This window comes from Bos indicus, chromosome 29 (assembly GCF_029378745.1).
Source record: "Bos indicus isolate NIAB-ARS_2022 breed Sahiwal x Tharparkar chromosome 29, NIAB-ARS_B.indTharparkar_mat_pri_1.0, whole genome shotgun sequence".
NCBI classification, from domain to species: domain Eukaryota; kingdom Metazoa; phylum Chordata; class Mammalia; order Artiodactyla; family Bovidae; genus Bos; species Bos indicus.
This window is the reverse complement of record NC_091788.1, coordinates 28,714,606-28,730,366: the sequence shown is the minus strand read 5'-3', so window position 1 is coordinate 28,730,366 and position 15,761 is coordinate 28,714,606. Positions and strand designations below refer to the sequence as shown.

At 40.1% G+C, this 15,761-nt stretch overlaps 1 protein-coding gene across 12 annotated transcripts in view; it reads left to right on the top strand.

Moving 5' to 3' along the window:
• Positions 1-12,548, top strand: part of MSANTD2 (Myb/SANT DNA binding domain containing 2) — a 30,293-nt gene extending 17,745 nt beyond the window's left edge. For 3 of the 12 annotated variants that reach the window (XM_070782928.1, XM_070782927.1, XM_070782926.1), the window contains 3 exons: positions 1,200-5,319; positions 7,030-7,090; positions 11,010-12,548. In XM_070782928.1, the coding sequence (XP_070639029.1) occupies positions 5,244-5,319; positions 7,030-7,090; positions 11,010-11,862 (990 nt within the window). In that variant the 5' untranslated portion in view covers positions 1,200-5,243 and the 3' untranslated portion in view covers positions 11,863-12,548. Of the gene's footprint in view, positions 1-1,199; positions 5,320-7,029; positions 7,091-11,009 lie in introns of those variants that run through there. The other 9 variants (XM_019954868.2, XM_070782929.1, XM_019954865.2 and 6 more) reach the window with 8 other exon arrangements.
• Positions 12,549-15,761: the final 3,213 nt, after the last annotated feature.

Sequence of the window (15,761 nt, the reverse complement as noted above, 5' to 3'; positions counted from 1 at the left end):
AACCTAAGAAAATAGACAGTAAAAATTACACTGACCTTAGATGGATTTTGCTTTAACTGATTTCCTCATCATTAGTTATAACTCTGTCTATATATATATACATATATATATATAAATTTATGCTATATTCTTAATATTCCTTTTACTGTGTGCAAAAATGTTTTTACAGTTGTCTGCCATTTCAAGCTTCCCCCCACTGCCTTTGTGCTCACAGTAAGAAAATCAAACTAATTTAAGAAATTCTGAGTCTTTCTTAGAAATATTGAAATAAACTCAGTATTGTTCTGTTGCCTCAATTAACTAAGAGCAACTGATTGTAACACAGTTAAGCAGCAGCTTTAGTTTAAAAGATGATAGGTCTGTTTCTTTTGCTTTACAGTACACGTGGGCTTAGGCCAAAGTATTGTTTTTAGCACTTTTTATAAACAATTGCTAGAGATTTGCACCTAGTGTAATTTCCGCTACTGCTTATGGAAATATAGTATGTGATTTTTAAGAGTTTGTTTTCAAATAAGTGTATCCTTTATTTAATCATTTGGGTTAAAGAGGCTTAAATTTATCATATTTAGTTGGCAGAGGGTTAAGATAAACTGTAAGCCATTTCTAGTATGGCTAATTTGACAACCACGTTTGAAAATCTGTTTCACTGCTTGTTTTTTTCTTATAACATTGTTTCCTGCTGTTATAACTAAGCTGTCCTCCCTGCAATTTGACTATTTTTCATCTGACATCTTAGACTGATCATGCCAGTGTTTTCTAAACAAAACATTATGTGGCAATTATGCCTTATCTCTATTCCTCCCTGTTATAGACCCTGTTCCAGTTACAGACAGTTCTGTTAGAACAGTGATTTTGTCACGGTGATGATTTTATGATTGTATGAAATGGGGCACATTTTGAGAAAATGATGGAGCCAGTAGCAGAATTAGGTGGCATATGCCCATGTAATTTATTGAGCTTGCTTCCTGCTCTGCCATACCAGGGAAGAGTTCTATTCTGCCCCCTTCCTGAAAGCCAAAGGAGGAATTGGAGGACACTGAAATAAAAAGAAGCCTTATTTTTTGACCCCCCAGAGTAGCTTATATAATGTCAGGAAGGGCTTTGATGAAACCACTGGCCCTACTTAAAGATCTTATTTTCCAAGCCTTTCATTATTTTATTTGCCCTTTTCTGAACTCTGCAATTTCCCTCTCTTGTAGCTGGTTCGATGCCCAGAACTGAATGCTGTGTTCCAGCTGTGGCCTCACCGGTGCTGAATAGAGAGGAAGAGCCACCTCCATAGCTTACATGTGATTCCTCTGCTTATACCACCCAATACTGGATTTACTTATTTGGCAAGATAGCTGCATCGTGCACTGTATTTAATGTTACGTGTACTGTAACCCTGGGTCTCTCTCTGCATTGCTGCCGTTAAACCCCCAATCCTGCCAATCTTAAAGCTCCTGCCTTTGTTTACCTGCCCCGCTCCCCACCCCCCAGACTCCCCTTACATTCACCCACAATGAATGTCATCTTTTATTCTCTCATTTCCTCTCACTGTAATCTTAAACTTTGGCAAAACCTTCCCTCTGTCTATGAATTGTCAGTTGTCAGCCATCTGATTTTTTCTTCCTGCTTTGGTAATGGGACATCTCTTACTTCTCTCTGGTTCTTTTTCTCTCGTAGTTGTTGAACCCTTGGCATGGTGGATTTATCAAGCATTCACTTGGCAGTTCTTCTGAATCGGATACCTTTGGATTTCTCTGATCTGACCACCTGGTCAAGTTGTTTTAGTTCTTCCATCCAGGTTTTCTTGACTTCTATCCATGTGACTTCACTCAGGATATAGTATTACCTCAATAAAGCCTGGGGGAGACAATAATAGAGATTTACCAGGGACATTTCTAACAATAAGGGAAGTGTTCTTCTTCTTCACTGTGAATAGAATAGTCTTTAATAATTTTAAGCAAATTCTTTCCTCTCTGAGGTCTTAATTTTTTGAAAAACGCTAGAGCCAAGTGACTATAAATTTGTAAGATGGGTGAGATAAAGGAAGAAAGGAAGGGAAACAAGGTTTCTGTGTAGAACAGGAAATGGTTCTCGAAGGAAGCTGAATTGAGGTTCTTGTTGGGCTTGGTACAGCTTTCCAAAATGGGAGGCAAGACTTCGCTTTTCCTAGATACCATAGCATTATCTAATCTAAGATGTACGGTAGATGTTTAGTTGGTTTATTGAGGACTGTTGATACAGACATACAATCGCTTAATTTTGTGCTTTGGTTAATCATTTAGAGTGTGGAAAGTGTAACCTTTTCTGGTTTATTATGGATGGTAAGAATTGGAAGGCTTCCATATGTCCTTTCTCTCCATTTCTAAAGTCCCTCTAGCTTATCTAAATCCCTGTGTTTGTTAGAGTAGCAGTTAAGCTGATATTTCACTTTGTTTTCTATCTCAGTTGATATATGCTTTTTAAATAGCCTCTACTTGGATCTGTGGTCTTTACTGAACCCAGAAGGTACCTCTTTTGTGTATTTATGTCTCCAGAGAGTTGGAAATCTTTTTAACATTGTTTCAATACATCAAATTCCCATCTTATAGATTTAGATGTCACCAAACATTTTTCATTCAGACACCTAATAGATATTTTACATTTCAGCATATTACACTACTAAAGTGTATTTCAAAATTACACTGCAAAGTAAGAGGTGACAGGATCTGTTAGACTTTTTCTTTTGGATGGAATATAAAATATATCATCTGACTCTTCTTCCGTATCTGGAACCCTTAAATACTGCTGGTTTCCTTATTCATACACAGAAGAAGTGAAATGTTAAGCTCGATTTGATGGTTTCAAAGAAAGTAAATCTTCTCTGTAGTTTCCCACCAAATGTAGTGTCAAAGATTGGTCGCTTTGCTCACGCCTTGGTCACGTCTAAGTGTGGCACGTTCCTTCAGAGGAGTGTTAATTTCACTCCCTGACTTCCGAAATGACCCTCAGTGGCAGATCCGTCGGGGTTCTTTGTGTGAGGAGCGCTGTGCTCCAGGCAGCCAGCAAGTAGTGAGCACTGAGTGGTGTGGTTTCCATCTCCATTTATGGCCTTGGAAGGGTGAGAGGGACAAGGCTGGGACTCTCCATTTACGGTCCTTGGAGGAGCTGAAAAGTGCGGTTGGGGTGTTCCTGGAGGCAGAAAGTAGACATTGTGAGATAAAAATAAATTGGCAGGAGATGTTTGCAATTCAAATTCCAGTCCCGGCAAGGAGGGCAGAGGGTGCCGGGTAATGGGGTATAGAAAGTCACGTGAAGTCAGCTGGAGGCATTTGTCCTCTCCCATTTGAAGAGTTGCCTATGACACATTTCTCAGGTTCATTTCCGATTTGTTCCAGAAAGTTATGTATTATGTACTTGTGAATATCCTTTACAAAGAGGAAGAAGAAACACTTTTTATTAAAGAGTGTATGATCAGAAACCTCACTTCTTTAAGGCGTCCTTTTGGGCACCAAAATAAATCTCCAGAAAGGGAGAGTAAGGCAGGTGCTTATGCAGGGGGCAGGCTGGCTGGTTTCAGGATGGACGACTCTTAATTGCTGCTCTGTGTCGGAGGAAGATTGTCATGTATGTTTTGTGTTTATTATTCCCTTTGCCCGTCTGGATTTCTGGCCTCAAGGGAGAGATCTGCAGTGTTTGACAGAGTGTCTTCCTGTAGTTTGTCAACTGAGATTTAACAGTACTGAACTTTCGAGGAGGCTGCATAAAGATTATTCAGAGTTGTTTTATTTTGGCGAGAGTAGGTGCAGTATTAGCTTATGGAAAGTCATCTCACATTCAGGAGAAATTTACAGTCTGGCTGATGTGTGTAAATTAAATCTAAGGTAAGCTGGTTTGGCACAGTTGAGTTCAAAAGCACTTGGAGAAAAAGAGTCTTGTTTGCCGTGAAAATTCTCAAAAGAGTAAAACCCAGTAAAGTAGAAAGGAGATTAAAAGGAGCAAAAGGAGGTAGAGACGGGACAGAGAATGAATATAATTAAACTAAATTTGGAACTGAGGCGCAAGGCCTGGGACTAAATCCTTGATTTATCTTTTGAAATATCATGTAAGCTAGCATAAGACATACCATTAAACCAAGGAAACTGGGTTAATTATCAGAAATATGCATTAGAAGACCATGAAGCAGGTTGAAGGGTTGTGCAAGGTAATAAAATTATAAAGGTTTTATCTGTGGACTTGCATAAGGATATGTTATTCCCTGTGTACCACAAAGAGAAAAAGAAGTGAAATAACACCCTTCTACCTCACTTTCTGTGACCCCACCCCAAAAGAAATGATTGGCTTCATCTGTTGGTGTTTGGCTGGCAGTTTGAGTTGGTAGAATAGGCTAGTATTATCATTGGTTAATTGTTAGATGTTGGTATTGTTGTGTCTTGTTGTTTCTTGATGATTGATGTTTGAGACTGAGCATCTGTAGTGTTATTGATTTGATCTCTTTTAAATTCGATTCTAGCAACTGCCCCAAAGACAGAGTGAGTTAGTAAGGAGTATGGACTATGTAAGTAATTTGTTTTACTAGCTAATTCATTTAGGCAATTGTTTTTACCCTATATTCCTTCTTAATCGAGAGTAAGGAAGGGTACATTCTTTGCTTTGGGAAATTCTTCTTTCTGTCCTCCCTCCCCTCACTTTTTCCAAATTCTGGGCACAACAGCAGCTCTTTCTTTTCTGTGGCAGGTGTGCATCCTATTGGCTGGCTGGTATTTCTTGTTTTCTTTTTTTTTCTTATTCTTTTAAAATGGGGGTGGGGGGTATAAAAATATGTGTATGGGATACATGCAATAATGTTTTAATGTTTCTTGTTGTTTAATGGATAATTAATTGCAAAATAATTGTTTGAATTATAACATGTTTGAGTAAATGCTAAATTAGTCTTTTTTTTTTTTCTAATATAATAATGAATTTAAAATCTAGCATTCCTGTAACAATGTGTCTGTGTTTGTCTGTCCGTGTCTGTCTAATAGTAATTAATATCTGTGGTCCGTACCTGGAAGAGGAAGTACAGCTTTAAAGGAATAACAAAAGACTTTGTGTCTTAGACCCTTCGCAGGTGTTACAGTCGGGTGAAAGAACATGGTGTTGGGAAAAGAAAGAGCAGTTACACATTTGAACAGTTGGAACAGGTGTTTGGTCAGGGAGGATGGGATGCTCAGCCCTGCCAGCCTGTACTTATTAACAGTAGTGGCTTGTACCAGGAGCTGGAGTCAGATGGCAGCACTATGGAGGAGTATTCACAGGAGGACTGGGGAAACCACAGTCAGGAGCTCCATGGCTACCCCACAGATCAGGAATTGGGTAAGAAAGCCGGCATCTGATACCTGCGGTGTGTGTGTGTGTGTCTGTACATATCTTCACTTGTGCTCGGGTGTTTCATATCTGTAACACCTTCTTTTACCGTTCCCACTGGTAGCCCAACACACAGAGCCAGTGTCTGTCTGGGGCAGTTTGGGTAGCCTTCATTTAGCCTTAAACTGCCAGCTGGTGCTTGGTGCCTTGAATTCCACAAAGTCCCTAAAGACACACAAGAATTCCTAATTCTGGGCTGCACAGGGAAGCTCAGTGACAAGCTATGCAATTAAAAATATCCTGCACCTCTTTGTTCTAAGATGACTGCTAAGAGTTATTGACTCCTGGCTCAACGGGTATAGATATAACTGTCATTTCCTTTTTTTATCCCCAGAACTTTTCCCCCACCCCCGTTTGTAATTTGGCAAAGGTCCCTTTCCAGGCTTCAGGGTGAACCATAAATGAAGGAAAGCCTTGGTTTGAAAGGAGCTGATAATTGAACTTTATCAGGGATCATACTCCTTCCAACTTCATAAAGGCTCCCATCCCAACAATAGGTAGAATGATTTATTCACTATCTTCACATTAAAAATGGAAAATAAAACTCCTGGCCATCAAATCTAAATTTGTATGGACTAATTAAGAGGGTATATATATATATATATATATATATGTAGTTGGGTGGTTTTGTTTTTGTTTTTTGCAATAAATGTTCAGGTTTTAGTTTTCATAACTTGCCAGTACTAATCAAGTGTCTGCTGCAGCCTTTGTACATTCGTAGCAAGTTGTGTAATGAGTGCTCACTTGTAAGTGAATGTTCTTACTCTCTAGTGATGCACTCGGGCAGCCCCCAAGGAAGGATAAGTAGAACTGGCTCTATAAATATGCCTCCCCAGCTTAAGACAAAAGGCCACGGGCACTGTTTTACAGATCCTCCTATGACAGAGAAATGCTAATTCGAAAGAAAAAGGATTAAATGCTAATATTGAGTTGGCCAAAATATGCATTCGGATTATTTCATAAAATGGTGTGGAAAACCCGAAAGAACTTTTTGACCAACCCAATATTTCTTTCAAATGCTCTTCCTAAAAAAAAAAAAATTTTAAATATTGAAAGAGAGAAGGAGCAAAGAAAGTGGTTATAAAACTGTAAGACTAACACTATGTAAGAGAATTGATTGCTGGAAGAAAAAAAGGGCAGATGCTAAGTGATCACTGCCTCTTAATTTCAAAACAGTTCTAAGGTCTAAATTACTTTGGCATCCTATAACTCTGGTTTTGCTGAAGAGAGTTAAGCCACCCAAACCTTTGGGACAAAAATAACATGTAGAGCATATTGATCCTGATACTGGGCTGGGAGAGAATAATTGCTCTATAAAACCTACATAGAAAATCTAAATAAAACAATTATTTTCATTCTCATTCCTTTAAAAATCATGTTTGCCATGAAATTAAGCTTTAAGCTCCTAGCTAGAAATCTACTAGTGACCCTGAAGAACTTTATACTCATAGAGCTGGTTTCTGATCTTGCATATAAATGTATGCATCTCATTATATATGAGTTACATCTATAAATCTGGCATTGGACAGTGTTTGACACTAGAATTAAGTTCTCGCATTGGAAAGTATGGAACAAACAGTAAACTTACAGCTACTCATCTACATAAATACATGTCACCACTTAGGAAAATATAATGTTTCCAAAATCTCTGTTTTTCAGATGAAATACCTGTCACAAAGAGAACATTAAAAATAAAACAAGAGTCTTCTGAAGAAGCACAGTAAGTAGATGTTCCCCCTTTCTAAAAAGTGTAAATACCTAAGTTTAATGACAAAAGTCTTGCTGTAATTCGACATGCTATGAAAGTTAGGGGCTTCTCTGGTGGCTCAGACTAGTCAAGAACCTGCCATGCCACTGAGGGAGCATGTCTCATTGTTCTTCTTCTTCTTCTTAGCCTAAGTTTTCCAGTGGTTAATCCAAAAATGCTGAGAATTTTGTATATGACAAGAAGAAACAGATATATGAAAATAAGTGTGTTTATGGTATTTGTGTGGATATGGCATTTGGATGTTTAAATATGATACAGAGATGAGGTGCAGGGCCCACAGATTGTCTGGGGTTAAGTGAAATGATAGGAGGGCCAGAGGAACACTTAAATTACAGCTGTCCCCAACCTTTTTGGCACAAGGGACCAGTCTTTTGGAAGACAGTTTTTCCATGGACCAGGATGTACGGGATGGTTTGGGGATGATTCAAGCACATTACACTTATTGTGCACTTTATTTCTACTAGTATTACATCAGCTCCACCTCAGATCACCAGGCATTAGCTCCCAGAAGTTAGGGACCCCAGATTATAATATTCCATTTTGGGAATCAAAAAGTAAGTTCTTAGGAACTGCAGGGTAGGCCAACTGATGTAACTGGAAATGAACTCATTTTCACAGAATTGGTGTCACCAGTCTCAGAACCCCCTGAACTTTTCCCAGTTGGAACTTCAGAAATACAGCAGACAGTTCTTAGGAACTGTTCAGACAGCTGGGTCTAATTCTTGCTGTGTTCCACAGCTCTCAAAAGCTGGTCTGAGGCTTAAGCCCAGGGAACTTCAGGCTGAGATCAGATCAGTGGGGCAGGAAACTGGCAGACTCTGCAGAAATGTCCAGCATGGCTGTTTCTCCAGGATTCAGCCCATAGGGTGAGTGGGTCCTAAAAGGCGACTCATTTCCCAGTGTACCAGTTTCCTAAGAACTGTTCCTTATTGCTGACTTAGGGCTGTGACAGTGCCAAATATGATAACTTCATTTGGGCACTGGATTTTTTCACTCTTAAGTTTTAGGTGGAATTCACCTGAACTAACTGATACATTCTTTTACACCAGTCAGTTATACCATCCTTCACCCATGAAGAAGAGTCACCACTTATTTATCAAATACCTACTGTATGTCAGGCATTGGGATACTTAAAGCATTGACCCATGCAGAAACATGGTCCTACATCTGAGCCTCACAGACACCACATCCTCAACATTAGCAAAGTGACCGAGTGCCTTTGTGCACTCTGAGAAGAGGAACAGTCCCCAGAAATGCAGTGATTTCATCTGCATGGCCACTCAAGTACTTGAGTAGCTTTTTAGACAAACTGAAGGGTAGAGGGTGAGTCCAGGACAGTCACTGGACCAAGAAAACTGATAACAAAACATTTGCTCTTTGTCATCTTGGAAAGAAAGTAAAGGAAAGTAAGAGAGAATGGCTATGTGGAAGATCCCCCAGTTTGTTCCAAAAGCTCTTCTAGAAGATTTGAGAATTTAAGAGGAAAGTGTACAGTCTGTCTTCTACCAAGAAGCTGTTCACAAACCACCCTCTTTTCTTGCCTGTGTTTGATTATATGTGAGTGTGGTAGTTGAGTATTTTTGTAGTTTAAACCTGTGATTGATGTAGAGTGTGATTATTTGCTGCCAAGTTACCATTTAACAAACTTCAGTCTTCCAATATCAGAGTTGTGCCCTGAGAAACAAATATCCTCATATCTATATAAGTCATTATGAAGTGTCAGTTGGAATTACTTGAAATAAGCAGCATGTGAAACAAGAATTTCCCTGCACTTTGTCTTATTCTGTTAACTGTCCAAATCAAAATTGAAATAATTTCTATGCTTTTGCTTCCCTTTATAAAAATACATTTTAGGACAATCTCAATTCATTATCTGGAATTTTTCTCTCTTAAAACGGAAGCTTAATAATGGAACTTTTCCATCTGAATTTTCAGATCTTGATTCTGTGCTAAACTGTTCTTTTAAATTTGGGAGTAGTAATGAATTTTAGACAAATAGAGGAAAATATCCTTTTTTCAATATATCCTTTTTTGAATCAGATCAATTCAGTTCAGTCGCTCAGTCGTGTCTGACTCTTTGCGACCCCCATGGACTGCAGCATGCCAGGCTTCCCTGTCCATCACCTGCTCCCGGAGCTTACTCAAACTCATGTCCATTGCATCGGTGATGCCATCTAACCATCTTATCCTCTGTCGTCCCCTTTTCCTCCTCCCTTCAGTCTTTCCCAGCATCAGGGTTTTTTCCGATGAGCTGGTTCTTCACATCAGGTGGCCAAAGTATTGGACTTTCACCTTGAGCATCACTCCTTCCAATGCACATTCAGGACTCATATCCTTTAGGATGGACTGGTTGGATCTACTTGCAGTCCAAGGGACTCTTAAGAGTCTTCTCCAACACCACACTTCAAAATCATCAATTCTTCAGCGCTTAGCTTTCTTTATAGTCCAACTCTCACATCCATACATGACTACTGGAAAAACCATAGCTTTGACTAGATGGACCTTTGTTGGTAATGTAATGTCTTTGCTTTTTAATATGCTGTCTCGGTTGGTCGTAGCTTTTCTTCCAAGGAGCAAGCGTCTTTTAATTTCATGGCTGTAGTCACCGTCTGCAGTGATTTTGGAGACCAAAAAAATAAAGTCTGTCACTGTTTCCATTGTTTCCCCACCTATTTGCCATGAAGTGATGGGACCAGATGCCATGATCTTAGTTTTCTGAATGTTGAGTTTTAAGCCAACTTTTTCACTCTCCTCTTTCACTTTCATCAAGAGGCTCTTTAGTTCCTCTTCACTTTCTGCCATAAGGGTGGTGTCATCTGTGTATCTGAGGTTATTGATACTTCTCCCGGAAATCTTGATTCCAGCTTGTGCTTCATCCAGCCTGGCATTTCTCACGATGTACTCTGCATATAAGTTAAATAAGCAGGGTGACAATATGCAGCGTTGACGTACTCCTTTCCCTATTTGGAACCAGTCTGTTGTTCCATGCCCAGTTCTAACTGTTGCTTCTTGACCTGCATACAGATTTCTCAGGAGGCAGCTCATGTGGTCTGGTGTTCCCATCCCTTGAAGAATTTTCCACAGTTTGTTGTGACCCACACGGTCAAAGGCTTTGGCATAGTCAGTAAAGCAAATGTAGATATTTTTCTGGAACTCTCTTGCTTTTTTGATGATCCAGCGGATGTTGGCATTTTGATCTCTGGTTCCTCTGGCTTTTCTAAATCCAGCTTGAACATCTGGAAGTTCACGGTTCACATACTGCTGAAGCCTGGTTTGAAAAATTCAGATCAGTAGTCGTTATCAATTTCATGTTTTCCTATGGCCAGCATGTATGGGTCAAACTTCCTTAACTTCCAGAATTTCCAAGTTAGAAATTAATCTGTTTATTCTTTTAAGTGATTCTGATTACTTTTCTGAATACAGCATTCTTCACCTACTTTTTGATAGGTCCGAAAGCCATGATACGCACTATTATACACACACACACACACATTATTCTTGAGTTTCTGAAATCCTAGGGTCTTATGTATCAATAGTTACTAAGTGTAATACAACTAGACTATAGAATAATGGAAAGCAGTTTATCACTAGTTCTAGAAACTTGCTCGGGGTAAGCGTGTCTCAGATTTTAATACTATGATTATCTGGAACTGCACAGTCCAATATGGTAGCCACTAGCCATCTGTGGCTATTTAAACGTAATTTTTAGCTAATTAAGAACTTAATACCTCACTCACAGTAGCCACATTTCAGTGCAATGGCTAACATACTGGACAGCACAGACATAGACCATTTCCACCATTGCAGAAAGTTCTGTCGGACAGTGCTCATCTAGACACCTGAGGAATCTGACTTTTATCTCTCTTTCTAGGAAAAGAGACATCATGCAGAATATCGTACAAATTTTGGAATCAGTACAGTTGAAATGGGAACTGTTTCAGAGCTGGACAGACTTTTCAAGGCTTCACCTTTCTAATAAACTGGCCATTTTTGGAATTGGTTACAACACCCGTTGGAAAGAGGATATCCGTTACCATTATGCTGAGATCAGCTCCCAGGTGCCCCTTGGCAAGCGACTCCGGGAGTACTTCAATTCTGAGAAGCCCGAGGGCCGGATCATCATGACCCGAGTGCAGAAAATGAACTGGAAGAATGTATACTACAAATTTCTGGAGATCACTATCAGCGAAGCTAGGTGCCTGGAGCTGCACATGGAAATTGACTGGATCCCCATCGCCCACTCCAAACCAACTGGTGGGAATGTGGTTCAGTATTTATTGCCAGGAGGCATTCCCAAAAGCCCGGGTCTCTATGCCATTGGCTACGAGGAGTGTATTGAGAGGCCTCCCTCCCCCCATGTGGAGCGACGTACCCTGGACCCCGGAAAGGAGGGCCGGGTTGACTTGGAAACCCTTTCAGCACAAGCCTCCCTGCAGGTGGAGATAGAACCCACTCGAATTACCTATTGCTACCTCGGAATTGCTGAGGTCAGGACTCTGCAGCAATGCTTGTTTTTACATTTCCAAGCAAATACCAAAACCTTCAGCAAGGATTGGGTTGGTATAAATGGGTTTTTGTCTCAGAACTGTATTGTGGATCCCGGTGTGTCCCCCAAATCCATCTACATCAAATTTGTAGAAGTTGAGAGGGATTTTCTTTCTGCTGGCTCGTTAGTTGAGTGCCTGGAAAAAGCCATCGGGTACCCTTTAAAATATAACAACTGAATGTCATCCTTCATAAGGATCTGGGCTCTTACCTCTCTCTTCTCTACCCCTGTCCCATGACCCAGACTGTCCCTCATCCAGATGCTGCCATCGACTCTTCATGGAAACTCTTTCCACGATTGGGCCAGTACAACTAAGAAACCATAGTAGACCTTGGGCAGAGAACACAGACCTCACCTGAAAAACGCTCATTTTGAGCAAACAAGCTACACAGCAGACTTGTGTGGTGGGTCAGCTGTTTCTTTTTTAAAACAACAAAAAACCAATTTTTAAATGAATTTTAGAGCCCTAATGTAAACAAATGTAGGTACATTCCATATTGGACAAAACTTATACTTTGAGTTTCATATGAAATTGAAAAATTGTATTTTTTTCACGATGTTTCATTTTTACACATCTCTATGTCTCTATATAAGTATTATTTACAACCTTGAATAAATAAGCAATAGATAATGGCAAGTAAAATCTTGAGTCACAGTGAATAAGACTGTTTTTCAATATTACCCTTTAGCTACTATTGTATATAATTTAGAGTTTCACTTTTTTTCACCAACCAAGTGTTTTGCTATTCCCAATCAGTGTTGCCTGCAAAGCCCTCTGTTTCTGTGATGTACCAACTTTTGGTTGTGTTGCCATTTAAAACTTAAAAAAAAAAAAAAAAATTAAAGGAATTCCTGGCCTCTTGGCGTTGTAGTAGTGGAGCTTTTTGTAGCGGAGTGTGGTCTCACCGGCAGTGGGACTGTTCTCTGACTTGACTGCGAGGGATGAACAAAACAGAGCAGGGCAGGAGCTTCACTGCTTTACTCATCTTCACTATCTGTACCCCACTGGCCAATGTCATGATCCGTTTTCAGAGTCCCAAAGGTCACTGGGACATTTCATTTTGTGCTACTTTTTAAAAAGCTACAAAAGGATATTCCTTTTGGCCCTCGGTACATAATATTTGCAAGAGACTTTCATTCCTCATCTTTATACTCAGGAATCAGGGGCAGCTGTCTCAAGAGCACAGGTGGAGGACTGACATCATACTGCCTAGAAAAGGAGAGAAGATGTAAGAGAAACGTCCAAAGATTTTAAGTGGTCCATAGGATAGGAAATGGTAACGTGTTGATTCATTAGGAGGGTAACTATCACGTTCAGATCTTTCAGAGATTTCTGTGCACTGGATATAGAGGTTAGTACTCTCAGCTAAGAACTAGCTTACCAGTAGTGTTGTGAAGGGATACTTTAGTGTCTAGGCAGGGATTTGTTAGATTCATTTACCTTTAATGAGTCCCCCAACATCTCTCAGGTTTTCTACTTTAAGTGGTCTACATGTCCAAGAAATAGCTATAAATCTCCCCATTTTTCTTGAAGATAAAATTACATATTGATTAAAAAAAAAGTTTCTTTCTTATAGCCTGAATGGCCTTATATCAGTAATTTTCCTCATTCTGGTTGTGAAAATTGCTCAGTCGTGTCCGACTCTGTGACCCCCATCGGCTATACAGTCCATGGAATTCTGGCCAGAATACTGGAATAGGTAGCTGTTCCTTTCTCCAGGGGATCTGCCCAACCCAGGGATCAAACCCAGGTCTCCCACATTACAGGTGTATTCTTTACCAACTGAGCCACCTGGGAAGTCCTCATTCTGGTTGGTCAGTGCTTATTTATTTGTCTAATGACTAGAGAGCTTATGATCAATGAGATGACCCTTATTAATGGCATTTGAGGCCAGCTCTATGGAGTTGGCTGTTTCCTGACATGAGATGCTAAAATGAGTGTTAGTTCAGGGAGTGTGTAAATAGTCTGGAATGTTTGAATGCAGCACATCTTGCCAGGCATAGGCTGTAGGAATGGGCCTTAGGAAACTCCCATGAGTTAGCTCTTCTTTGGAACTTGGAATTATTGTCCTGAAGACCAAGGCTACACTGACCATTTTGAAGCAATGATCTCATAATATCCATGCCAAGTGCTGCAGGAAAAAGCATTATTGCCAGGAGTAGTACATGGCATTCCCCAAACTGCCACTGGTCAACCCTAAAACTAACACAATTTCTCCCCATCCCAATTCTCACTGCTGTTGGTTACTTAGCAGGGGCAGAACATTTGGGAACATTTAGAGAGGACGTTTGAGATCTACCTACTGTTACTGAGAACAGGGCACTGCTAGACCACTATGAGCAGCAAGGAGAATATGGCAAAGACTGATCCTGTGTGTGTTTTTACCATGTGGCTTGGGACGGATGAGGAGTCGGGGCAAGAGGACAAAGCTGAGCATTGGGAAATGGAGACTTGGAAGTACCTTGCTGATTCTGAATATCTATTCTTTTTGGCCGGAACAATCCAGAAAAAGGGAGAGCAGGGTGTCATATAACTATGAGTTTTCCTAAAAACAAAAAGTGGACTATTAAGACCTTAATGAAGCCTTATAACTGATTCCAGGGGAATGGAGACACTACATTCAAATATAAAAATCAGCATTAAAAAAAAAAGTACCATAGAGACTTTCCAGGTGGTCCAGGGTTTAAGACTTTGTCTTCCAATGCAGGGGGTGTGGGTTCGATCCCTGGTGGGGGAGCTAAGATCTCACATGCCTTGGGGCCAAAAAAATCAAAACAGAAGCAATACTGTAACATTCAGTAAAGACTAAAAATGGTCCACATCAAAAAAAAAAATTTAAAATACTGTAGAGGTAAAAGATGATGTATGACTGGGAGAAACACTAGTGAACTGCAAATCTCTAACATACGAACTTAGCTCGTGCAGATAATCTGTTGTGCAAGCAGCTCCCAGATCACTCCCAGATCATCTTCTAATATTCCCATTTTATACAAGGGTAAAGAGAAATGTTCACCCTAAATTACTACATCTCAGCAAAAACTTTCAGGAAGTAAAAGAACTGCTCTGCTAACTTCTACACTTGACCCCCTCAGGGTCAGCAGGAAAAAAAAAAGTGGTTGGAATAAGAGATAGTATAGAAAATTCTTCTATTGGGTGAGAACAGTGAAAGTCCTGAAAGCACTGTTTCTGTGTCACTTGGAGAGAATCGCTGCCTACAAATCTTTATTTGTATTTTTACCTCTTTTTTTCCTTTAAGAAGCTTTTTATTGAAATAATTTAAGACTGTTTTTAAATAATTTAAGATTTATAAAATATTGTAAAAAGAGTGCAAAGTATGCCCCTGTATATTCACTTGTTCCCATAATCTTGCCTACAACAATGATTACTGTGGTGGTTGCCAGACAAGTAATATTTGTGTCTTTACTTCTGATGTAAATTACTTCGGGTGCAAATTCTGAAAAGTTAGCTACTGAGAGTGAATGTTGAGATTCTGCATTATGTGGCGCTTGATTACAGCCTGTAATCAGATGCTTTAGTGCACCTGAGACAACCAAGAGCTCGCTGCTCTTCTTGGAAGGGGTAACCTAGCCTGACCTGGAAGTAAAGGAGGGATGTTTATAAAAGGTGCTTTGCAATGAAGACTAAAGTTAAAAAAAAAATGACTGTGATAGACTAGAAAAACCAAACCAACAGCACCCCACCACACACACACACACACACAATCTAGTTGACAGTTTCAAGCCTGTAGCCCCTGCATAAAGGTATGAGACTAGCAGTTACCTATTACTACTCCCTTTGCTGGCACTAAGCTGCCGAGTACTAGATTCCAGGGATTGCATGAGCAGTCTAGTGTTTACATTGCCATTTCTCAGCGCCACTGCATGGCAGGTATTTAAAGAGCAGTCACGCAGGTCATACTAGGAAGAAGGAGCTGAGAGGGTCAGTGGGGCACCGTGTATTCTCCTGCTTGGAGAGTGCAGGCTCAAAGACCTGAGAACCATGTGGAGTAAATGGAATCCAGGAGACCTGGCATCTTTTCTGCCCAGTAAACTATCACCTGGAGCAGGCAGCGCCAG